At 37.5% G+C, this 26,279-nt stretch overlaps 2 protein-coding genes across 2 annotated transcripts; one reads left to right on the plus strand and one right to left on the minus strand.

Moving 5' to 3' along the window:
• The first annotated feature begins 13,650 nt into the window (after positions 1-13,650).
• LOC142556557 (zinc finger protein WIP2-like) lies at positions 13,651-16,542 on the plus strand. Its single transcript, XM_075668016.1, has 2 exons — positions 13,651-14,449; positions 15,908-16,542. Exons 1-2 carry the CDS (start codon positions 13,871-13,873, stop codon positions 16,343-16,345), a joined length of 1,017 nt encoding a protein of 338 aa, XP_075524131.1. The 5' UTR covers positions 13,651-13,870; the 3' UTR covers positions 16,346-16,542.
• Positions 16,543-20,601: 4,059 nt separating this feature from the next.
• On the minus strand, positions 20,602-25,102 carry LOC142555230 (zinc transporter ZTP29). Its single transcript, XM_075665987.1, has 12 exons — positions 24,675-25,102; positions 24,030-24,088; positions 23,790-23,882; positions 23,615-23,704; positions 23,427-23,508; positions 22,991-23,046; positions 22,654-22,710; positions 22,469-22,509; positions 22,038-22,105; positions 21,893-21,949; positions 21,414-21,531; positions 20,602-21,007 (listed from the first exon to the last, which is right to left on the minus strand). Exons 1-12 carry the CDS (start codon positions 24,745-24,747, stop codon positions 20,962-20,964), a joined length of 840 nt encoding a protein of 279 aa, XP_075522102.1. The 5' UTR covers positions 24,748-25,102; the 3' UTR covers positions 20,602-20,961.
• Between the last annotated feature and the right edge of the window lie 1,177 nt (positions 25,103-26,279).

Consider the following 26,279-nt stretch of genomic DNA (forward strand, 5'->3'; position numbering starts at 1 on the left):
AAGACTATGATGGCAACGCAGACCCTGATGAACACTTGGCCAGATTTGAGAACATGGCCATGCTGCACTATTACACTGATAGAATAAAGTGTAAAATCTTCCTAACAACATTGGTAGATTCGGCTCAGAGACTGGTTTGAGGGTTTGGCCCCCCAGAGTATTAGTTCTTTCAAAGACTTCCAGAAGTTGTTCTCGCATCCATTTCAGCAGCAGCAAAAAGTACAAAAAGACTGCTTTCAGTCTTTTCAAAATCAAGCAGAGCCCGGAGGAAAGTTTAAGGGCTTATAGCCGAAGATTCAACAGAGTGGCTCTGGATGTCCCCACTTGTGCCACTGAGACAAAGACTACCGCATTTACTCAGGGCTTAAGGGAGGGTGAGTTTTTCAAATCAATGACCAAGAAGGTGCCCGGCGATTTCGAGGACCTATTATCCAGGGCAGAGAAGTACAACAATATGGAATAGGCTCAGAAGCAGAAGAGGGAGGCTATAAAAAAGGAGAGAGGATACCGGGTGTCTAAGCCCGAGGAGAGGGGACATAAGAGGGGTAATCTAGGGCACTTTTCTCATCACGTGCCTTTAAAGATTGCCCGGGAGAGGGAAGTGCAAGAATGCAGCAAAGACTTGGCCCCGGACCATCAGTTATCCCGCCCGGAGAGGAGAGGATTTTGCACTCTCAACAAAGTGTGTTATCATAACACCGAGGACTGCAAAACACTGAAGGAAAATTATGCCTTACCTTCCATCCCGGGACCCAGTCACGATAACCAGAGGCCGAGATTGCCACCTTGGACATCTCGGCAACCAGGATCCAGTGCCCGAGGGGGAGGTATGAGGAATAATACGAGGAGTGAGCCCGGGAGAAGAAAGGAGCCTGAGCCCGAGAGAAAAAATAATTCGCCCCCTGCGACGGGGTTGATTAAAATGATATCAGGAGGCTCTACTGATGGAGACTCCAACCGGGCGAGAAAGTCGAGAAGTAGGAGGGAGTGTATGGAGGTAGAGGGAGCAAGGAGGAACGAGGCGGTCATCAGTTTTGCCCCACAATGATGCCCTGGTTATCCAAGCCCGGGTGACAAATTATGACATTTTGAGGGTCTTTGTTGATTCGGGCAGTTCTGTAAATGTGATTTTTAAAGATGCCTTTGCGCAGATGGATTTGCAGGGTTTTCACTTGGAAGCTGTGGAAACTGCCCTCTTTGGCTTTGCTGGCCACGTGGTCTACCCGGAAGGAGAGATTGTCCTACCACTAACCCTTGGCTCTCAGGATCTCAAGAAGACAGTGATGACCTCTTTCACTGTAGTGGACTCCCCATCTTTATATAATATCATTTTGGGGAGGCCGACTATGAATGAATTAAGGGCTGTGGCATCCACGTACCATCAAAAGATAAAGTTTCCTGTGGGAGCCCGGGTAGGAGAAGTTAGGGGAGATCAACCTTCTTCCCGAAAATGCTATGTGGAGGAAGTTCGGGCTGATCATAGCAAAACCAAGAGAGAAGGGAAGAAGGCAAGGATGGATGAAGTTGGAGGAAGAGTGGTGGAGAAAGGGGAAGTACATTTTGTAGCATAGGAAGAGCAGGAGATGATAGAAATCGGACCAGGCCAGCAAATCCGGGTGGCTCGGGACCTCAATGCATCCACCCAGGTTAGTTTGATTAACTGTTTGAAAGCTAATATTAATATATTTGCCTGGTCCCAGCAGGAGTTGACAGGGATTTCTCCCCTGATATAGGAGCACCAACTGAACATTCTCTCGTGATCTCACCTGGTGAAGCAGAAAAAAAGACACTTTGGTCCTGAAAAGGACAAAGTTATTGATGAGCAAGTGAAGGAGCTACTGAAGGCCGGCCACATTCGAGAAATTCAATTCCCCACATGACTTTCGAATGTGGTGCTGGTACCTAAATCCACCGGGAAGTGGCGAATGTGTGTAGATTTTCGCGACCTCAACAAGGCCTTGCCCTAAAGACCATTACCCCTTGCCCAGGATTGACCAGCTGGTGGACTCCACCTCGGGTTTTGAACTATTGAAGTTTCATGGACGCATACCAGGGATATCATCAAATTCTCCTGGCCAAGAGTGATCAAGATAAAGTCAGCTTCATCACCTCGGGAGGTACATTTTGTTATATTGTAATGCCTTTCGGGTTGAAGAATGCATGGGCTACTTACCAGCGTCTAATGAACAAAGTCTTTGAGAAGCAGCTAAGACGAAATGCGGAAGTCTATGTGGATGATATTCTGGGCAAGTCCAAGGAGATTGCGGATTTCATCATTGATCTGGAAGAAACCTTTGCCACTCTAATGCATTACGGGTTCAAGCTTAACCCTGTCAAATGCATTTTTGGTATCAAGAGTGGCAAATTCTTGGGATTCATAGTGACAGATCGAGGGATCGAGGTGAATCAAGAAAAAGTCAAGTCCGTGTTGTGTATGCCATCCCCCCGATCTGTCAAAAAAGTACAGAAGCTGACCGGGAGGATTGCTTCCCTGTCTCGATTTATATCCCGGTCAGCACACATGAGTTATCATTTCTTTCAGGTTCTAAGGAAGGCCCAACAATTCGGGTGGGATCAAAAATGTGAGCAGGCCTTCCAGGACATGAAGATTCACCCTGCAGAGCTCCCTGTGTTGGTAAAGCCGGAGCCCGGGGAAAAACTATTTGTTTATCTATCTACTACAGAGTATGTTGTTAGCTCAATACTAACAAAAGAAGAAGGCTCTGATCAAAAGCCTGTCTACTATGTCAGTCATGCTCTAAGAGGCCCCGAGATCCGTTACAGTGAAATAGAGAAGGTTGCTTTGGCCTTGATCATGACCGCCCAGAAGCTACGACCTTACTTCCTGTCACATCAAATTATCGTTCTTACCAATAGTCCTCTTGGCAGGATCATGACTCATTCAGAGGTATCCGGACGGATGATCAAGTGGACAGTAGAGCTGGGAGAATATGACATTGAGTACAAACCTCAGGTTGCCATCAAAGCACAAGCCTTATCAGATTTCTTATCAGAAATGGTTCAACCAGAGGAAGAAGAAATATGGAGAGTATTTGTGGATGGGGCATCTAGCCTTGCTGGATGTGAAGTAGGAGTTGTGATAATATCTCCCCCGGGAGAGAAGATAAAATTGGCACTGAGGATTGAATCCCGGGTAACCAACAATGAAGCCGAGTACGAAACCGTCCTGGCTGGTATCCAAGCTGCCCGGGAAGTCGGAGCTTCCATGGTTATTCTATATTCTGATTCGCAACTCATTACTCAGCAGATAAAGGGCGTGTATGAAGCTAAGGATGACAGAATGCTAAAATACTTACAGCTTATCAAAGCCCGAGCAGAAGTCTTTGCGGATTGGGATATCGAGCAAATACCCCGGGAGGAAAATGGCGAGGCAGATACCCTGGCAAAAATGACTGCTTCCTTATCAAAAGTTAGCACCCGAGAAGTCTTGCATGTTTCCCGGTTGATCCTTTCCAATGAGGAAGAAATATTACCAGTACTTGGTGACTCTTGGATGACACCTTTGATCAAGTTCATGGTAAGTAATGAACTGCCCAAGGACAGAACCCAAGCTCATAAGTCTAAGAGACAAGCTCCCAGGTTTGTTCTCTTAAATAATATGTTGTACAGGAGATCATTCTAGGGACCTCTTTTGAAATGTCCTATTGGAGAAAGAGGTGGATTATGTCCTCCGAGAAATTCATGAAGGATGTTGTGCCGAGCACCTTGGAGGAATGTATTTGGCTCGAAAAACAATGCTTGCTGGTTTCTGGTGGCCAAACTTAAGTCAAGATTCTGCTCGGGTGGTCCAAGCTTGTGAGGGTTGTCAACATCACTCGAATTTTAAGCACAGTCCAGCCTACTCTCATGAAGCCTATCTGGGCATCTTGCCCCTTTGATCAATGGGGCATGGATATTGTGGGTCCGTTCCCAATTGTCCGGGCTTAGAAAAAATTCTTGTTAGTAGCTGTTGATTACTTTTCCAAGTGGATAGAAGCGGAGCCCTTGGCAAAAATCACTGAGCAGGAGGTATTGAAATTTCTGTGGAAGAATATCGTGTGCTGGTTTGGAGTGCCCAGAAGACTGATCTCGGACAATGGGAGACAGTTTCAGGGCAAAGGAATTACGTCATGGTGCAGGGAAATGAAGATCACTCAATCTTTTACCTCTGTTGCATATCCTCAAGCTAATGGCCAGACAGAGGTTGTCAATAGAATTATTGTGCAAGCACTAAAGACAAGGCTACAAGGCAAAGGAAAAGGATTGGGTGGAAGAATTATCCAGTGTTCTCTGGGCTTACAGAACTACTCCCCGGGCACCTACCCAAGAAACTCCTTTCAACTTGGTATATGGTTCTGAAGCAGTCCTCCCAGTTGAGATTGGGCAAACTTCTCCCCGGGTAAATCTTATCCGGAAGACAATGATCAAAGCCGGGCCATGGAATTGGACTTGGTAGAAGAAAGGAGAGACCGTGCATTCATTCGCATGGAAGCATACAAGAGCCGGATTATGAAATCATATAAGAAAAGGGTCGGAATCCGAGACTTCCAAGTAGGGGATCTAGTCATGAAGAAAGTCAACCCTGCTGGGGATGATGGGAAGCTGGAAACTCGGTGAGAAGGACCTTATAAAATCACCCGAAAAGTCAGCTCGGGATCCTTTTATTTAGAAGATGCTCAAGGACATCTCCTCAAAAGGCCTTGGAATGTATTTAATTTAAAAAAGTACTATGCATGACAGATGTAATTATTTTATGGAATAAATAAATGAAATATATATTTTCTCAAAAAATGTTATGAATGTTTCTGTTATCTTATGACGGGAGGTATTAGGTCCCGGTTGTTGAAAAAAAGCCCAGGGCACTACACCCTGGATCGGGGCACCACACCTCGACCATTCCCAAGTACCGGGACATGTTCCCCGGTCCAAGGCTCTGTACCTTGGTTCTTAAAAGCCCAGGGCACTACACCCTGGCTCGGGGCACCACACCTCGACCATTCCCAAGTCCCGGGACATGTTCCCCGGCCCAAGGCTCTGTACCTTGGTTCTTAAAAGCCCAGGGCACTACACCCTGGCTCGGGACACCACATCTCGACCATTCCCAAGTCCCGGGACATGTTTCCCCGGCCCAAGGCTCCGTACCTTGGTTCTTAAAAGCCCAGGCCACTACACCCTGGCTCGGGGCACCGCACCTCGATCAGTCTAAATCCCGAAATATGCTCTCTTGCCCAGCTTTTCTACTTGGAACACACGCCAAGGTTTTATATCTTGGTTTCAGGTTACTTACATCGGGGTTACTCGTGGAATATAAGGCATTTTATCCATCACATGGATCAATATCCCGGATACTTATTTAAAGCTACCGGTTAATTTGCAACACGTAAAAAATTTTCTGGATATGATTGCAGAGAAGAAGGGAAAATGAAATTTGCATTGAATAAAAGCCCAAGGGCCGAAAAGTTAAAAGACAGGAAATGACAAAAGAAAAATACAAATCCTAGTCTATGTCTACGTGTTCAGGCCCGGGCTGCTATTCTCGGTTCGCCTCCTTCTTCCTCCTCGCCATCCTTGGGAAGGGATGCAATGGCCAGACCAAAATGAGGAAAATTTTCCTTATCTTGGGGCAAGAGTCCGGCTTCCTCAAATTGTTCCCGGCATTTTTCAAAGCCGGTCTGAAAAAGAGGGTCGGCCTTGTCTACCACGGCCTTCTTAAACTCGGGAGATTGGAGGAAGGAAGCTTGCCATTTGCCTTTATTGTACTCAGCCAAGGCCAGGACGCTCTCAGCTCTCTCGGCCCGGTGCAAGTTGCACCTCTAACTGTTCAGAAAGGGCAAAGATCCTCGATTCTGAAACAGACAGAGAGCCTTGCATACGTTCCTCTCGGACAAGGCCTTCATTGACGTCCTCTTGGGCCTTGTCCAAGGCCGAGTGCAAGTTAGCCATTTCCTCCTCGTGAGCGGCTCGAGCCCGGGCTAACTCCTCTTGTAGCCTCTCTTGATTATCTTGGAAGTATCGGGCTTGCTTACCATAGGTAGTGGCAGCACCGGCAACCTCCTCGAAAGCCGAGATCAGCAGGTGAGCGGTCCTGTTTAAAAACAAGGTTAATAAGAATCAACAGTGATCGGAGTAAGAAAAGATTATAGGGACTAAACAAAAACTTACCGACAAGAGCTTGTTCGAGCCCTCAAAAATTTTGGCAGAGGCACGGGCATTCTTCAAACGAGCCTCCTCGTCAGGAGTGAGAAGCTGTTTGAAAATCTTCATCCCCCGTGCCGAAGGCCCCTCCTCAAGAATATTTATTCGGGGAGGCTGCTCGAGGAGAGGAGGTTGTTGAGTGGTTTGTTGCTCGAACTCGAGGAGAGGAGGCTGTTGGTCAGATCTTTGGAGGGAAGGGGTGGTTGACCGGGTCAGAGGAGAAGCGCTTTGACCCACCTCCGAGCTATCCTCGGCCAAAGTATGCTCCGGGCTTGTGATAGCCTTTCGCTTCCTCTGTGTCAGAGGGACGTGGTCTTCAGGGTCTTCCTAGGATGAATCCCGGGTCACCCCTTCTTGCTGGGCCTCTGCCCGGTTCAACTCAGCTTGCCAGGCTGCCTGCTCCTCGGCCTGTTTCTTCTCAAGGGCAGCTTTTCGGGCTGCCATTTTCTTCTCTTTGGCTGCCTTTTCAGCCGCCCATTTTTTTGGCGAAGGCCTCCTTCATTTTTGAGTTATCTGCACAAGAGTAAGAAGAAATTTCAGCACAAATAGTAAGTATGAAACTCTAAAAACAAGACTAATATATCACAAATTACCGGGTTGAGCGCCCGAGACAGCAACCTCGTCAATCACCCTGTCCAAAGAGTCCTCAGCACGGGCACTCAACCCATAGGTAATTAAGTTCTCATCTGAGATAAGAACAGAAGAGGAGTACTTCCGCCCCTCCACCAAGGTTTGACTCACAAGGAAAGGCTCCTCGAATTTGTAGGACTGGGGAAGGGTAGGTTGTTGGGGAAGGGAAGGGAGAAACCTGGTCATACAGGGAAGAAGACCCGGGAGTTGAATATAGAAAAATTTTCCTTTCCATCCCTTTTGAGAGGAAGAGATGTCATCAAGGAATCGGGCATTTAGCCGGGCAGTCAGGAAAAATGCATTATCCCCAAGCCGGCAAGAAAAGAATATTGGAGAATAAGGGGAGTGATAAGATAATTATTCATCTTGAAAAGGACATAGGCCGAGGCCATAATCCTAAAGGAATTAGGATGGAATTGGTTAACTGGTACACCGAAGAACTTGGCGACCTCAATATAAAAAGAGGGGACATGAAATCGGAGACCATTCCGGACTTGGTCCCAGAAGAAAGTAGTATACCCGGGAGGAGGGTTATTAGCCCTATCAGAAGGCCCGGGTACTAAAATGGAGAAAGAAGAAGGAATAGACCCCAAAGATCAGAGTTCCTCGTCCGCCCCCGAGCGCAAAGTGCTGCTCATTGAAGAGAACCAAGGAGCCCCCGGGATCTCAGTGGAAGGATGGTCAGAAGCCCGAGCTTTTCCCTTACCTTTGTCCTTTCCAGGAGCTCGGGAAGTGCCCGAGGATGAGGGTTTTGAAGAAGAGGGTTTGGTTGGAAGGGTTTTTGAGGTTTGGATGATAGAACGGCAAGGGGGAGACGGAGGGGAGTCAGAGCGCAGTGCGGTGGACTCATCGCTATGAGAGCCTCGCGCATTGGCTCCGGAGGTAGAAGAAGTAGAATTAGACATAATCGTGATAAAGAACTTACGATTTTTTTAAAAAAGAGAGAAGTTGGTGATTGCAGCGGCAGAGGATCGTCGGAGTTGGAGGAGCTGGCACGGAGGAGCTTCGAGAGCAAAATTTGCAAGGGCTTCGCCGAGATTTTGAATTTGCAAGTATTTTTTCCGTAATAGAAGGCCTAATATATATAGGTGATGGGAATAGATCTCGGCCGTTGACTTAGGTGCACGTGGACGATCAGGATGCACCTCATAAATTGTACCAGGCAGACGAAATGACGTATACAGTTATCGAGGCGTCAATCTTATCCATCTCGGAATATGAAACGTTTTTCGACGGGAATTTAATGCTGATTCGTGCATCATTATGATACCACATCATAGCCCGAGAGATTTGAGGCCCCGGCATCTTATTTTTTAGCCCGGGAGATTTGAGGCCCCGGCATCTTATTTTATAGCCCGGGATATTGGAGGCCCTGGCATCTTATCGAAATCCCGGGAGGTATGAGGCCCCGATACTTTATTTTAAGCACGAGAAATTTTAGGTCCCGGCATTTCAGTTGGTCTATTCAGTTATGGTCATTTATTTTATTCAGTTCATGATACATATATCAACTGATGAAATTAAAATTCTGGCAACAAAGGTAAACTAGATAAGCATTTTTATTTATTCAGAAAAGGTTTCACCGGTTACATTAAAAAACTCCTCTTCTACAAAAGCCATCCACATGGTCATCCATTTTTTAAGATTCCCAGTAGACGTCTTGTGGAAGCTAGCAGAGTTGGTGATGTTAATCAAATCTTCCTCTCCTTGTGAAGTAGCAGCTGGTAGACATGTTCATCTTCAAAATATTCACCATCACGGCAACGTGCAGGCGTTCCCTGTACTTCTCCAGGTTTGCCACCAGACGACGCGTGGTGGCTTCTCCACATTCGTAGAGAAACTGCAGTCCTTGCAGCTCCTCCCAGTAACTAAGGATCTTTTGGAAGACTTCATCTTCCATTTCAGTTTTTCACTTCTCGAAGGCTGCGTTCATGAACTTCCCCGCCATATCAGTAGTCTTCGAGCTACTTGAACCTGCCATTACACTTCTCGGATAATAGTTTGCTAGTATGATTGAAGAATAGTTGGGTTACTATATATAGGGGAAGAAATTAATCTCCACCGTTGATCCGAATCTAATCGGACGATCAGAATGAGTCTAGGAAATTGTGCATGCAGGTGAAAAGACGTGTACGGATATCGAAGTAACAGGCTCATTATTGCCTCGGAATACGAACGATTTTCGACGGTATCAATGCCAACGCATGCGTCATGATGACACCCCTTGGACTTCCCGAGAATACTAAATGACAAATATTCAAAACTCGGGAGATATGGGACCCCGACACCCCATCACATCTGTGGAATATTTGAAGACCCAATGCTCTTATTTACTCTGGGTTATGTTTCAACAAAATTACAGGTATGACTGATCGGGACAACGAGTCAAGCTCTAGTCCCGACTATTTTAGGGATGGGTGGTGATACCCCCATAAGGATCCGGGTCATTGATGACCCGGGCACTATCCTCAAGAACCCGGGCACTACGTCTCTTCCCGAGCGTTCACCGAAGAGGCCGGTCTCTCGCGCAATCACCCAGACATTTTCTTCTCTGCCCGGGCCGTCAACATAGCCCGGGATCTCATATAAATACCCGGGTAATCGACTACTCGGGCTACCTCGAGAATTGAACCACACTCGAGTATGATTGATACAGGCCGTCTAATCTTTCAGAACAACTTGGGCTTCGAGTGTCCTAGAAGCCATCAGAAGCTATAAGTATGGGCAGCCGACTTGCCATACTTAGTAGGTGGCACGAAAATCGAGGTACTTACCCCATTTTTTTTACTATAAATAGCAGGTATTAATGTCATTAAGGGATTCTGAAATCTTTCAACTCTCAAGCATTACACATATTCTCTCAAATATTGCTTGTGTCTGCCTGAAAAGCCTGCTGACTTAAGCATCGGAGTGGCCACGCCGGACACCTCTCCGGCGCCCATTCACGAGTTACTTTCTTATTTACAGGTGCTGTCCAGGCCATTATCTTCACTCAAAATTCCCAAACACTACAAATTTTTGATTTGATCCGTTTGAGCTCCTTACCCGGCTCATCCATTTCAGACAGATCACATCAATAATCATTATAGAAAATTGTTTTTAACGTCTGTACTGTTTGACTTCTTGCTATTTTAGTCCGTTATATAGTCAAATTATAGTCTTAGTATAGTATGTTTAATTTTTTTGGCAATTTAGATCCGTTTTTTGCCTGAAAAACTAATGTTCTTCAGAATTTGTTGATTTGACATTAGAGTTTGCTTATGCTGCATAAAAAAACGAGGAAAAATGATCGTCTATCACAGAAAATTTATTTTATAAAAATTACTACTTTCAAAATCATCAAATACCTTTAAATAATAAATAAAAGACAAAAACTTGTGTGAAACGGTCTCACATGTCATATTTTATGAGACAGATATCTTATTTGGATCATCCATGAAAAAGTATTATTTTTTATGCTAAGAGTATTACTTTTTATTGTGAATATCGATAGGATTGACCAGTCTCACAGATAAAGATTCGTGAGACCGTCTCACAAGAGACCTACTCACAAAAAATATTATAGATATATGGTGTGCTGTCGTTGTGCCACCAAACTTAAATTCCCACTCTTTAAATAAAATTAGTGTAATGGTGAGTAGAGTCGAATCCACAGGGAACAGGGGATGATTTCTTTCGAGCAAAATGCAATTAAAAGGGGGGATTTTTGGATATGAATTTAATAAAATACTAAACTAAATTTATCCAAGAAAGGAAAACAATAAATTAAAATGATAATTAACCAACTAGAATAAAATGAATAATTTAATATGAGAAAGATCTGATTCAAGGGAGTTCTACTATTTAATTATATCACTGTTCATCGAAACAAATAATTTATTCAAGTTGTTCCAAACAATTAACCTTAGAATTACAGGGATAGTCGCTAAAATTCTTGTGTTTTCCTAAATTAATTGACCGAACCCAGCATCCCGTCAAAACTTATCAATAACCAACTGGGCACGATAGCGTTCCATGTTAATTAACGATAGCTTTTAGATTTGTGAAAACAGTTAATCCTAAAATCTAACAACCGAGATAGCTGCAATTGGAAGATCTAGTTCCATCGATTTATTTAGATTAAATATGTTATGATAGCACAACACACCTAATCTAGCGCTACTCATTTTCCAATCATTCATGACAATTACGGATAACTGAATTCATGGTTAGCAGTAGAAAATCCTATATCGAATTAAATTGTCAGATTAATCGATATACAATATTCATATAATTAAATCATAAATCGACAAATACTTGAAATAAAAAGAATATTGAATTTAAGAACGAATACCTCACAGTGATAAATTAAACAGTAAAAAACAACCCTTAAACCAGATTAGAAAATTGGAGAGAAAATCTTTGAGCCCTTTTCTTCTTGTTATTCACGTGAGTCTTTTTGTTGGAAAAAGTTGGGAGCTTCCTTTTTTTTCTTGTTTGCTGCGTCTCCCTTGTACTGTGCGTGAGGATGAAATAAAAATGGTTGGATTTTCTTCCAAAATGATTCTTGAATTCTTGAGCTGCGGCTGTGGTCTTTCGTGAGTGGTCGATTTGGGCCTTTTTTATTTAAGCTAAAAAAAGCCCACTAATCTTAATTAATCCTAAATAATATATATTATATTATCTAGAGTTTCCTTCCAAAACCAGATTTTCCACTTCTTGCAATTTTAGGCAGCTGAAACATAACCACAAGCCGTGACCATGCCTTATTCTAGGACCTCTTCTGATTTGACCAATCTCTTTCAAAAGTCAAAATTCTATCTTGGAAACTTCAAATGTGATAAACATCATCTTTTTAACTCAAATTTACTCTAAGATCGTAAAAGTTCCTCCTACAATAAAATTACACAAAAATATATCAATTAAACATATCGAAAATTGGAATAATTAGAAATATAAAAATAAAAATATTAACTATTTTTAGCCTATCAATATATATTGTGACGTAGTAACAGTAAGTTCGATGTGCATGTAAACGAAAGACATAGGACATGTGAAACAGTGGAGGGGTCCCCCTTCACACTCCCTCTCGTACTGTGCACAACCCGACCACAGCTCGCCTATTAATGCACTTGCCGGTATCAATTCCTCACGAATTTTTTTAATTTTTTTTATTTTAAATTGTCGTTGTTTCCCTGTTTACTAAATCTAATTTTAATTTCCTACACATAAAATCTACTATATAAATTTATTTCAAAGAACTTGTAACTTCATGCAGATCTTCGATCGAACTCGAATGTTGTTAGTCACACTCTACTTCATGCGTAAATTTTTATACATTATATCGAGTTTGAGTAACGTATAACAATCGTTTCGAAGTTCATTGGTATGGTCATGATTAGATGTTTGAAAAGGCAAAAAAAATTATTATTATTTTATGAATATGGTACATTGCTTAATTATTGATATGGACAAAATATATGATATAAAAATAAAATTCGAAAAAATCTACATATATCCTAATAATTAATCACCTTGTTCAACTGTTACATGGATTATAAAATACTGTCCATATGAGACATAACAGCCAAACCCCAAATTCCTGGCCATGTCTTAATTGGAAGTCCTTTGCCACGTGAGGTGAATTAATTAATAAATTGTTAAATAGAGTATGTATCTTGTGACTTTACAACTGAGACGAGTCAATCTTACCGATATTCACGATAAAAAGTAATATTCTTACATAAAAAATAATAATTTTTTATGGATGACCCAAATAAGATATCTGTCTCACAAAATACGATTCGTGAGACCGTCTCACACAAGTTTTTGCCTTATACTATCATTATTTAATTAATTAGATATTGTGACGTTTGGAGAATTATATATTGTCCTAATTAATTTAATCAAACTATCTCCACGTACCACTACATCTTTATAACCAACTCAACTCAAAATTAATAATAAATATAATTAATCTCATCATTAACCCACCAATGATCACTGCAAGAAGCCCATTTCTAAATGTCCTATAAATTTATTCTTGAGAGGGAAATATTGGAATTAACATCAAATTTATGGAGAAATTTCTCACTTTACCCTTATTTATTTAATTAATGTTTTAATAAGATCGTTAAAAAAATATTGGAAGCATGTATGCATTATTTAATCAAGGCTTGCAAATACTTAAGAAAAGTGATTACTGACTTTTCTTTTACAAAATTTTGCAAATTTGTAAAGAAAAAGTATAATCAATTTTTTTAAGCATTTGCAAATACTACTTTAATGATACAAGAATATTGGCAAAATAATGTAATAAATAATGCTAATATATATTTAACTATATATTTAATTAGAACAAATGATAATAGAATGTAGTATTTGGGAAAAAAATTTGTGTGAGACGGTCTCATGAGTCATATTTTGTGAGACATATATCTTATTTCGGTCATCCATGAAAAAATATAATTTTTTATGCTAAGATTATTACTTTTATTGTGAATATCGGTAGGGTTGATCCGTCTCACAGATAAAAATTCGTGAGACCGTCTGACAAGAAACCTACTTGTTGTATTTATACTTGGGACGAAAGAAGTGTGTCTATCGGTCCGTTTCTAATTTTGTTGAATGTACTAGTATAACCAAATATTAAATAAGGTCAAATTCCTTGGTAAAGTTTATAGTTTTTAGCACAATTTAATTGAATGTAATAACTTAAAAGAATATAATCCCACCACAAAATCCGTAAATTAATGTTCATATAGCTTGTGAAGTGATTTAATTAGTACCAAATGACATAATTTAATTTGCCCACTTTTTTTCACCGTTGAAAAGGGGTTTCTTGTTCTTTCAAAGTCCCAAGAAATCAATAGCATCTTTCTCCCTTCTCTCTCACAAATCCCACCATTTGTTTTTCCCATTCCAAATTTCTCTTTTCTAGGGTTCTTCTCTATATATCACCCCATCCACCATTTCACTTGAATTCTCCAAGAAATCAAATCCGGGTCCTTTCTAGTTCAAACCTTTTGCTCGAATCACTTCTGACAATTTCTTTCTCCAATCCGCCATGGCTGATCGTTACACCTATTTCTTCAACAACAATGGGTGGATCAATCTAAACCCTATTCACCACAATTTCACCTCTCCTCCCACACAAACTTACTCTTACAACCTCAACTTTTATCCCACCAACGTCAGCCAAAATCCCATGTTCCATGAATCTTGGGCACCCTCCTCCCCACCGCTGAAAGAAGCTCTCCCACTCCTCAGCTCCAGCCCTGTGAAGGATCATCATCAAGAATCATCTGCAATGGAGGTGGACAAAGAAGTACCAGAAGACGACGATGAAGAAGATGAAGCTGTGAAGAATGTAACTTTGGATTTAGGGCTGTCGATTTCCGACAGTACTTTGTCTGATCATGATTTGATTTCAAAGGTCTCTTCTTCCTCCGTTGACACAGTGAATATTAATAACAACAGTATGGATAAACAACAAGTTACTGTCGTAAACAGTGGTGGATATGGGGTGAACCCACTCAACAAAGGTCAGTATTGGATTCCAACTCCTGCCCAGATTTTGATTGGCCCTACTCAGTTTTCTTGCCCTCTTTGCTTCAAGACTTTTAACAGATACAATAACATGCAGGTATGTATACGTATGTGTTCGTGTGATAATATATATATATATATATATAAGGTGGATAAAGTTCTGAACTTTCTTTCTTGATTTTTAATCAGCTCTAGCTAGCTATAAATCTGTGTTTTTTATTGAGCTTGTGGGATCAGTTTAATCCGTTTGTGATAGTATTTCAGGTCATTAAAAGCCAAATGTTTTGCTTTTTCTTTTGTGGTTTTTTTTGTGGTTCTTTTGATTTTATTTTCTTTGCAGAAAAAGAGGAAAAAAAACCCACATCTCTCTTTGTCCGCACACATCTTTTCTGGTGTAATTTCAACCTTTCACTTTTGAACTTTGATTTTTTAGCTGGACCTGATAAGGTGAACCAATGGACTGATTCTATGGGGCCTTAGGGTTTTCAAATTTTAATCCTTTTTGTACTTTATATTAATCTTTGGATTTTTTTTTTTAAAATAATCTATTTGTTTTTGTTTTTGTTTTGAAAATTTTGCCATCCTTTAATTTGATTCTTGAGTTGAAAGGGTCTGGGGGATCTGTATAATCCCACCTGGTCCAGCTGAGAACAGGTCAGTCACCCTCTTTAATTGATTGAACAACACAATTGCATAATGCTTTTTGTCCTAGAAGTTTGTATTTTGGTTCAGATTATTTTTTCAATAAATTCAGGAAAAAGATAAAGTTTCACTGAACCTCAATGCAGCAGAAACTGTCTATTTCCTACACTAATTTTCTTTCTGATCCATCGAGATTCAAAAGGACTTTTCACTGATGAAAACAGGAAAAAAACCAGACATAGTATTACCCTCTTTGTAAACCAGAAGTTCACGACCAGAAAAACTGCACCATTTCCTGAATGTTCTCTACCACTTAGCTAGCTACCTTCCTTCCTCGTTTACAACACAAATAACAAAACTTTGTGTAATCTTTAAATCCAGAAATCGGGAAATGGGAACTTTCCGGATGTAAGCCCCTTTCAATCCAGGTCCCTAACTCAACATATACCTAACAATATCATTTAAAATATGTATTTGGATTTATCTATCTACTCCAGGGATAAATATATGTGTGTGTGTGTATATATATATATATACATATCCTAAAGCAAAGTTTCATGACAGGAGATTTCTTGATTTGAAAACTTCGTTGTGTATATTACAAAAGCAAAAACAAAAGGAAAGTCTGGAATCTTGAATCCCATTTCCCACCTTAGAAAAAATGAATAAATCATTAATTCAAAGGTAAAATACATACATTTGGTGATTTTTTTTCGCTTTTTATACTTTTACTTAATCCGCCATGCTCCCCACCATAAGTCCACCCTTAAAGAAAACAAGACTGATGAATAAAAACCATAACTTGTAGGCGTTCATTAAAGATATGCATGCCATCTTTTTGATAAGATTCAAGATTCGGCCCCGATTTCTTAACAAATTTCACAAACTGGACCTTTTCTTTTTCCTCCCACAGATGCATATGTGGGGGCATGGATCTCAATACAGGAAAGGGCCCGAATCATTAAGAGGCACGCAGCCAACAGCGATGCTAAAACTCCCTTGCTACTGCTGCACGCCTGGTTGCAGGAACAACATAGACCACCCAAGATCGAAGCCACTCAAAGATTTCAGGACCCTTCAGACACACTACAAAAGGAAGCACGGAATCAAGCCATTCATGTGCAGAAAATGTGGGAAAGCTTTTGCCGTGAGAGGGGATTGGAGAACCCATGAAAAGAACTGTGGAAAACTGTGGTATTGCACTTGTGGATCGGATTTCAAGCACAAAAGGTCTCTGAAAGATCACATAAAAGCCTTCGGAAATGGCCATGCAGCTTATGGGATCGATTGCTTTGAAGAAGACGATGAACCAGCTTCTGAGATCGAGCAAGATAATGAATTTTCTCAGTGAAAATTTGGAAACCGGCCGCTGCTGAATTAATGTTGGGTTCTATTAGGTTTGAATCTAACTGAGCCAGAAGAAATTAGCGTAAATTAAGGAAAGATGTTTTCTTTCTCTGTTAGCTGTCTGGCTTTGTTGTTGCATGTGTTCTTGTATCGAATAACAGTGTTAATTTTGGAGGTTTATGAAAATGGTGCTTTGGAATATTTATATATTTTTTATTTTAATGAAACCAAAAAATTGAGATGAATAATCCTAAGAGAAATATTATATTTTAAAAATTATTAACAGGGGCCATTCATACTTCATATAATTTTATGTGGTTTTTTGGTTATTTCAAGTATAAGTAAAAAATTCATTGTATATTCTCAAGTTTAAATAAAAATTATATATATATATAGACACACACTAGTATTTTTGTGTACACCGTATGTATAAAATAGTTAATATAATATAAATGTATATATTTTATCATCTAAATTAAATCGATAAAAAATATTATTAAAAACAAATAATTAGAAAGAAATATAATATAATATAATATACGATTAAACATTTATCGATTTAACAAAAGTTATAACCGATGATAATGGTATGCAGCAAGAACAATTATTGAATCTCGATAATATTTCTCTAAGTGATTCCACTCCCTATATTCAATGAGAATATAACTTGTAACCGTGGCTCTGATACAAATTATAGGACCAAAAACTTGTCAATTTACCAAAAATTATAGTTGTTAGTAACTGTGCGACTCATATTTTTCAAATATACAACAACCCAAATATCACATTCCAATTGTTCTACTTAACAATTACAATTATTGCATCTAAACCTATATATTATGAAATATTTCAAATACTTAAAAAATAATTACTAATTTTTATTAGTGTTTCAAGTAAAACAAATTAGGTATTGCTCTCCATATCAAAATTAGTTATTTTAAGATTATTTCCTTAATTAAGGGTAATATATATTGAATGTTTTTTAAAATTTAAAAGTCCAAATAATATTTTTTGAATTTTGTCATCGTTAATGTGGAATTTGTGTACTTTATTTTATTATATGGATTCCTGTCGCCAATATATTAATTAAAAAGTCCAAAAAATATTTTTCTTAATTCAGAACACCAATTTGGCATTAGTTTAGAAGAACCGAAAATTTGAAAAAAAAATGACAAAAACTTGTGTTAGACGATCTCACGGGTCGTATTTTGTGAGACAAATATCTTATCTGGATCATCCACGAAAAAATATTATTTTTTATACTAAGAATATTACTTTTTATTGTGAATATCGGTAGGATTGACCCATCTCACAGAAAAAGATTTGTAAAACCGTCTCATAAGTCATAAGAGACCTACTATATAAAAAAAATTTGGGATAAGAAAGAAAAATTAATACCTTTTTGATATGTTTAACACGATGATATTGTGATATTAATGCAATGTTCGATAAGGAAATTACATTTTACTTGTGTATTTTTCATTTTTTTTCATTTTAAAGATAATTTACGATTTCAGCCCGTTAGCTCGTTCAAATTTCCAATTTTAAGACATTTCACCAAAGTGTATTGAGCTGTAAATCATGACGTGTCACCAAAAATTGAAATGTGGCATCAAATATTGTTACGTATATGATGTCATATCAGTGATATGATTAAAAAAAGACAAAAACTGGAAAAATGTCAAATTAGTAGACTAAAATCATGAAATATCCGACACAAATTATTGGCCAAAACTATATTTTCCCCTTTTCTATATATTCATACGTAAAACCAAAAAAATCCAATCAATTGTTCAAATGAATTTTATTTATATGATTTTCGAAAGAAAAAAAAACCTTGATAACTATATCATAATCAATTTTTTTATATACTTTATTTTTATTTTTATTTTGATTTATGTTTGAAAATGATACATTCGCAATCCTTCAATATATTTTATGATTTAATCTAAGATAATTTTTTTTTCCTAACGCAAATCTTTACTGCTATGATGACACAATTCCCCAAAAAAAACCACAATTATCAGAATTACGAGGTATATGAATGTAGTCAAATCATTTTTCTTCTAATTTTTTTTAAATGATTACATATATATATATATATATTTATTTATTTTGGGTGGTGGGGTGAAATAAAATAATTTTGACGAGCATAAAAATGATGGGAAAAAAAAAAAGAAAGAAAATGGGTAGAAAATAATATTAAAAAAGTATTTGGGGGCAAAAGAGATGGAAGTTTGAAAGGTCGTTGTGATTTGACAAGGGGACAGAGGTGGTGAATGATGGAGTCAAAGCAAGACCTATGATCTGTCTTGTCAATCGCATTATTCCTTGCACTTTGCTCATCCACCATCATCCATCCCTTTGTACTCTACCACCACCAAATTTGGATTTGGTTTGGTTTGGTGTATACATCAATATCATAATTAATAAATAAATCAAAAAATATATAATATATTTCTTATAAAACACATTATAAAATCTTACAATTGATCTTTTTGAGACAAAATGTTTATTAACTGTTAGAAATATTTTTTTGTATATATAAATAAATAATGAGACTATCATTCGTCCGATCATAACTCATTCGATCGAAAAGACTCTCTCTATAATCGCAGTTGCAACATGTATGATTAATTAAAGTTAATAAAAAAGATACTAATAAATAATCTGACGAGAAATGATAAACGACAAAAAATATTGACCAAACTCCAGAAAAAAAAATAAAAAATTGTCTTGATGGCTTTATCTCTACACATGTATACTCCATAAATTTTAAACAAAACCCAAGACTAATGTTCAGATTCATAAAAGTAAACACGATAATGATTGAAGAAATCTCAACGATTTTGACACTTGGTCTTGCTTGAAAATTGAACTTTTATCTCCATGCCCTCAAGCCCTAGCCATAGTCTCTCAAGTAAGGATGACAAGCGAGTCAACTTATTTGTGAGTAGCTCGTGAGCGACTGAGTCAAAATTTGACTCGAGCTTAATTAGGCCGATCTAGAATCGAGTTTGAGTATATCAATTCTTCACGGATTTGAGTTTTAATTATTTCTACTTAAGTATCTCACGAACTACTCGAGTAACAATATATATATTTTTTAAAAGATAAATAATTTAAGAATATTTTGTCCATATAAAAATAAAATTTAAACCCTAAAATTACGCTACTATCACTTTCGAGATCGAATTCGAGTAACTCGATATTTTCACGACTCAAGTTCGAACTTGAAATTTAATACTTAATCGAGTTCGATCCTATAAAATTAAAATCGAGTAAACCTCGACTCGACTCGACTCGTGTTCACCCAAGTCTCATCAAATTTGCAAAAATTTATAAAAATATTTTCCAAGGCTTATATTTATTTTTTTCCATCTGAAAAGCTGTTGAAAATAATTAATTTCCATCCAAAATTAGTCCAAAAACAATCCAGCTCCCGTGACACGTGCGTGTGCTGAATTACACTGAGACACACACTGCACGCAGTTGACATGTTAGGTTGTGCTTTTCATACAAAAAATCTTTATATTCGCTCTTTTTTCTTATTTCGGTCCATTCTTCCTTCATTTTCGGAGGTGATTCCAAATTGGAAATGTATCGTATACCTTTTTATTTAATTTTTTTCTCATATTGATCAAACCTAATAACAATAAAAAAAAATAGAGGAAATAAGCGTCAAATTCGGATTAAAATTCCAAATAAGCATGAACATGACAAAATAAATCCCTAAAAACATCTATAATATTCGTGCAGATTAATTTCTCCACACTTAGCATTTGTTCGTCTTCGAATAAATTGGTGTTTATTGATTTCTAACTTTTGGAATCTATATATTAATGCACCATTTTGAGGAATAAATTTATAAGAAATCCCAGCACTTCCATATTGTACACATAATTATGTTTATTCATTTATTTAACAGATCACACCAAAATCATGTTTATTCGTTTATTTACATTAAGGTACCGATTGAAGTTAAATATATAATAATAATATTGAGAAAAATAATCTAATATGATTAAAAAATGATAGTTAATATAATATTCGATTTAATGGATAAATAATAGTTTGTTTTGTTTTGATTGATTAAATTTGAGATAAGATTATAAATTATCATTTTGTAATTTTAATAATTAAAAAATATCAATAATACTATCTATTTAAAGTAATATTATAATTTAAATTTAATGATTTGATTGAGATAAAATAATTAATTAATATATAAATAGATAATATGACAAGTAAACAGAGATATGATAGATAAATTATCAATTGATTAATTATACGCTTCAATCGCATTAGAGTAAGGTTAACATTTTAAAATCACAATTCATTCATAATAAAATGGGGGGTGGGAAACAATTGTGAAATACCGAAATAGACCACCAAATGAAATGCAATTACATAAATATCCCTATATGTTAACTTCCATCCCATGACTACCAATCCAGACCGAAATAAAATTAGAAAATAAGGGTCTAAAATTTAGTTTATTGTTCGATCCTGTTCCCTTTGGACATCGCAGTTCAAATCCCATATTTCTTTTCTTCTTCAAGAGAGGAATAATGGAGCAGTGTCGTAGGATCCGCGTAAAAGTATGTGTCCCCTCGATCATTACAAGCTCAAATCCGCTGGTAAACTTATTTCAAGAAAATATAGACTGCAAGAAACAGAGAATGTAGTAAACATATAATCAGAGAATGCTCATCAAAATTCCAAAATTCGTGCTTTATACTACTCCGACCGTCGTTCAACGTAATTCAAATCTATGCCATGGATTTTCGAATATAAGCAACAATGCACCCGATGCGAATTGCAATGAAAGAAAACATTGTTGAAACAAAGAACAATCAAAGAAACCATTAAGAAATACGTTATCGGCTCACACTCCAACAAAACCCCAAGAATTACCCCTCCGACTATTAAGTTGTGTATGTATGTCTATACCTACACAGATTTTTTCTTTCGTACTTTTCCTCTGAATACTAGTACTCCTATTTAGGGGACTTCCTTAATTTTTCCATCGGCTTTTCCTCTTCTTTCAGGTTTTAGGTCAAGAAAAATACCTTGCAGACATGAATGCCATGCCAAAGAAGACAGCCTTAACAGCTTGTTTTTGTCCCGCATAATCGAATGCCAATGGCAGCATTTCATGCAACGTAAGAAAAGCCATCACCCCACCAACTGGAAAATATACGCGTTCATTAAACAAAATATGGTAGCAGCACGATTTGCGTATATAAATATGTGTGATTGTAGGTACTGATATTTATGCATATAACTGTGCGATTGCTGTACCGATTAAGAGATATATATGTATGTACGTGTGTATGTATGCGTATGATTGCATGTACTGATATAAAAATGTGGCATATATTATGTTCGCATGAATGCAACAGAGAATACGAAATCTAACAAAATGAAATATTGTAAGTTGGGCCGTCCACATAAAATACGTGCATCTTCGTTCATTGTTCATTTCGTTTCAATTTGTCGCGTGTTGTTGCTGACAGTGTATATTGTCATGACAAGAGGAAACATATACCTGATCCCAGGAGGCCCTCTAGAATTTCCGGATTTAAGCTGCTGGGGAATAGGTAAGCTGCAAATTTTTCATACAAAGAAACAAGTAAAATCTGAAATTTGGCATTATTTCACCAATTTGTGCAAGAAATAATGCAGTGACACACCTACTATAATAACACCAAGGGGCTCGGCTAAACCAGAAAGACTGGCCAACTTGAATGCCTTCCATTTACTGAGCCACAAATACACCAGATAAATGATAAGTTCATACATATTCCAAAATCATCCACACAATTGTTTGCTCGACTTTTTAGAGACGAGCTTGGATACTTTCCAATACCAGGTTCTTCCACTCCACCCATGTTTCCTTTTTGTCAAATATATAATTCCATGATATGATATCATAAGCATAATATGAAGAGGGTGTTTTCAAAAGTTCTAATCAACACATGAACCAAATCAAACATTTATTATATACAATCTTTCGTGACAAGTTTATTTCTACATGTTGATCAACTGAATGATATCAAGGAGATAAGTAAATAAGGCCATCAAGTTTTGCAGTAAATTAAAGGGCAGCATGGAGGATCAGTACCTTTGTGTGGCAAAATAAACAGGAAGTGCAACAGCAATCCCCTGCAAAGGTCAGCAATTATTTTTTATTTGAAACTTTGTTTCAACATACGGCATGTAAAAGAACCATGTTTCTTACGAGGAAAGAACTAATAAGATATGAACTGATACGAGGAAAGAACAATAAGATATTAATGTTATATACACCTCTGGGATATTGTGCAAAGCAATGGCGAAAGCCAAGTTCACACCAACGCGAAGGCCCTGAAAGAGATGAACAAACAGAGGACATGAATACTTTATGTGAAGTGTTGATGCTATATTGGATCCAGAACGCTGGAAGGGAAAGTTTGAGAAGACTTTTTCCTTTATTAATTTTAAAGAAAAACATGACAGAAATGTGCACATAATATAGTTTAAGAAATGCATTTGTTCAATTATTTCATTTTTTTAATACATCCAATAACATTTGAATATTTCCAACAATTGAAATTACTTTGTTTTACACATACAATATCATGGAAATCAATCTCCATTTATTTACCTTCATCGATCCAAGGAACACTGCCATTCCTTCTGGGAAATTGTGCAAGCTAATGCCTGAAAAAAGAAAAGGGTAGTATTAATTTCAACATCAGAGAAATGTTGAGAATTAGTATAAGAAACTTGAGGTGAGGGAATTTGATTGTTATTTATCAAAATAGATCAAATAAAAGAATTGAACAATGCCTCTCACAGATTTAAAACATGGAAGCAGCATATTTCCAATGAAGTTGAAAATGCAATCATGATTTAAGATTTCGATCCCATCAATAAATATATCATTTTTGCAATTCTTTTTGTGCATGCAAAACATATATGCCAACAAACTAAAGTAACTTTTTTTTTAGAATTTGATATGGAAATTATTTGCAAACTATTGCCATCTATTGAGATATATAATCCAAGAAGTAAGTGAAACATTGACACAACAAGCTGACCTATCGCTGTTATGATTCCACTGAACAACACTTGGCGTCGATGCTTTTTTAAGACATCTTTGCCTCCTTCATCCCCATTGTTCTGTTTAGATGCACAAATGAAGTTCAAGGAACTTTGCCAAAAATAACCACAAATGGCAGCAAACTTATATCTCCACTCATTGAAATAAATACATTGCATGGGTGACCTTTTTGCCTTTCACATCTGAAATGGGTGAAAGTTCTGGTTCTGGTATGAAATTAGCTACAATAGCGAAGAAAATTACACCTGCAAAGAACTGCAAGGCCAACAAATCATGATTCCTCAATCAAGAAGAGTACTCATATATAAACGATAAGCACAAAACTATCAAAGAACCTCACCCAGATATTCCCTTTTAAGAAGCCAATTGAGTTGATGGCATTATGAGCCAAATCAAAGAAAGATATGCTTAACATCAGACCTGCAGCAAAACCCTGCATGGAAGAGATGCTAAATTTATGTCTGGAAAGCCGCCTAGATTGAAATACAGACCTTATAACTAGCACAAAATCAAACAATTGTAGCTATAGAAAATATAAATTCACAAATTGTATGGATTGAAAACTGAAAGTTTTTATCACCTGTAAAAGCCCAAGCATCTTCAAGTTTGGTGTTTGATTAATGACAACAAAGAGTGCACCTATTCAGAAACAAAACAATGAATCATTAAGTTTCTGTTCCCTAAAAGGCTAAGAGAAACTGTAACAATTAAATGACACGATCCTGATCTCGAAGATACAATAGCCAGAGTAAGCTAACACAATCTTGACTCCAAAACCGAACGCAGGAATTGTCGGAGTACTTGTACAATCTTGAATCTAAAAACTATCCATAGCTCTACTCTAGTCAAGAAGTCCAGAACCATAAAATTCCTAACTGGTGGATAATTTAAATCAGAAAGTTAAATTTAGAAACTAAGGCTGGTTTGACCAGGGTAAACAAAAGCATGGAACTTTGGAATGCAAAGGAATGAACATGAGTAGACTGCTAAAGCTTCAACCCATATCAGCTATGCAGCTCATCATTTAAATAACACGGCAAATGCGGAAAGAAATAAGAATTCAGTTAGCCAAAACACCAAATTCGCAAACTCAAATCCACACCCCGCAACCCCAAAATCCAATATTTTTATAAACACTTCAAACAACTGAAAGCAGAACACGCAATCTTGATTATTAGCTCAAATATCAAAAACCAAATGCAGGAAAATGTTAATCACCACTCACCAAGAGAAGTACTCAAACCACCCAAAAGAGAAAGAGAAAGGGCAACTAAAACTTGAGAATCCATAAACCCCATCTTCTCCAAGAACCCAGTCTTGGGATCAAATTCAAAGACAAAATCCTGAAAGAACTGCACAGCAAGAACTAAAAGGGTTTCTAATATTCGAACGGATTAGTAAAATTCTTTAATCTTCTCCCCAAGTTGTCAACTACAAATCAACATGAAACATCAATTCAAAAGGTATGGGGGTGGTTGTGGATTCCATGGCGGGCATGAAAAGGGACTTTTATACCATCAAATTCAATTCAAGATTGCACAAAAGGGCAAGGGATTTGTTGTTTTTATGTGTAGGAAAAGAAAGAGATGGTTTGACGGGGTAGCTCAAGAAATATTAGAGAATGGTTTGTCCTCCCATTACCAATTTCTTGTTACTTCATGCGTTAAACCTAAATTTGCTTAAATATTACTCAAAAGTAATCTTGAATTTTGAACAGTACATTTAATAATATCTTTGTCACTTTGCTAAATGTGAAAATTTCCAGGCTTAGTATTTTGGATGTGCTTAGATTGAAAATTATCGATATAACTGTGAGACGGGTCAATCCTACCGATATTCACAATAAAAAATAATACTGTTAGCATAAAAAGTAATACTTTTCATGGATAACCCAAGTAAGATATCTGTATCACAAAATACGACCTGTGAGACGTCTCACGCAAGTTTTTGCCTGGTTTAAAATAAAAGATTTCGAAACATACATAATACTAATATTTTCGAGAAACGATATTATTAGATTATGCGTTCAATATGAAATAAAGTACATCTACTGCGAATATACATTACAAGTTGAGCTGAAGATAAATTTTATAAAATTAACTCGTGAGACGGTTTTGTAGAGTTTGTGTGCAATAAAAAAGTATTGTATAACTCCATTTTTTTTTGACTCATTCGTCTGTTTGTTGGTCGAAATATCGTTCATTGTGATATATTAAAGTCTTGTTGTATTTTGACGCACTAATTATCATTAATTTTTCACATAAAAAAGTTGTGCTTTTCACTTAGCTCAGCCCACCCTCGTACAAATTCCTAGTTCTGCGCCTTGTGCTGCTCTCGCAAACAGCTTTCCGAAGGATAGGATTGCCCCACATACTGTGAATTGAAATCTTTTATCAATAAAATTTATTTTATTTTATACATCATCACTTAAGCTAAAAATACTTCATTTGAAAGCAAGTCTTTCGAAAGCAATTGTATTTGGGCAAATCTGTCTTTCGCTTTCCATCTCATGCTTCACTTAAGCTAAAAATACTTCATTTGAAAGCAAGTCTTTCGAAAGCAATTGTATTTGGGCAAATGTGTCTTTCGCTTTCCATCTCATGCTGAAGCAATGGAATAAGGGCCAACGCAATATTGATGGGTCAGAAGTCTGATTTTATTAATTATTAAGCTCAATTTTATCATTCAAAACCCGAGATACAATGACACAGACCCACTAAACACTCCTGAAAAATCAATAAATAGAGCATGCTCACTATGTAAGTGTGGGAGTGTCTTTGCCAAGCAACTCTCGACGCCTCTGAAGTTTGTCTCTTTTATAGGTGACAAC

The sequence above is a fragment of the Primulina tabacum genome, chromosome 9 (assembly GCF_025594145.1).
Source record: "Primulina tabacum isolate GXHZ01 chromosome 9, ASM2559414v2, whole genome shotgun sequence".
Classification (NCBI taxonomy): domain Eukaryota; kingdom Viridiplantae; phylum Streptophyta; class Magnoliopsida; order Lamiales; family Gesneriaceae; genus Primulina; species Primulina tabacum.

Bases quoted from the DNA above. Each gene is read 5' to 3' on its own strand.
- LOC142556557 (XM_075668016.1), top strand. From the start codon at position 13,871: ATGGCTGATCGTTACACCTATTTCTTCAACAACAATGGGTGGATCAAT. The intron at 14,450-15,907 runs GTATGTATACGT...TTCCTCCCACAG, and splicing joins ACAGATACAATAACATGCAG to ATGCATATGTGGGGGCATGG.
- LOC142555230 (XM_075665987.1), bottom strand. From the start codon at position 24,747: ATGGGGTTTATGGATTCTCAAGTTTTAGTTGCCCTTTCTCTTTCTCTT. The intron at 23,509-23,614 runs GTCACCCATGCA...GCATCTAAACAG, and splicing joins CAGATGTGAAAGGCAAAAAG to AACAATGGGGATGAAGGAGG. The intron at 21,008-21,413 runs GTATTTTTCTTG...TGTTTCTTGCAG, and splicing joins ATGGCATTCATGTCTGCAAG to TCTATATTTTCTTGAAATAA.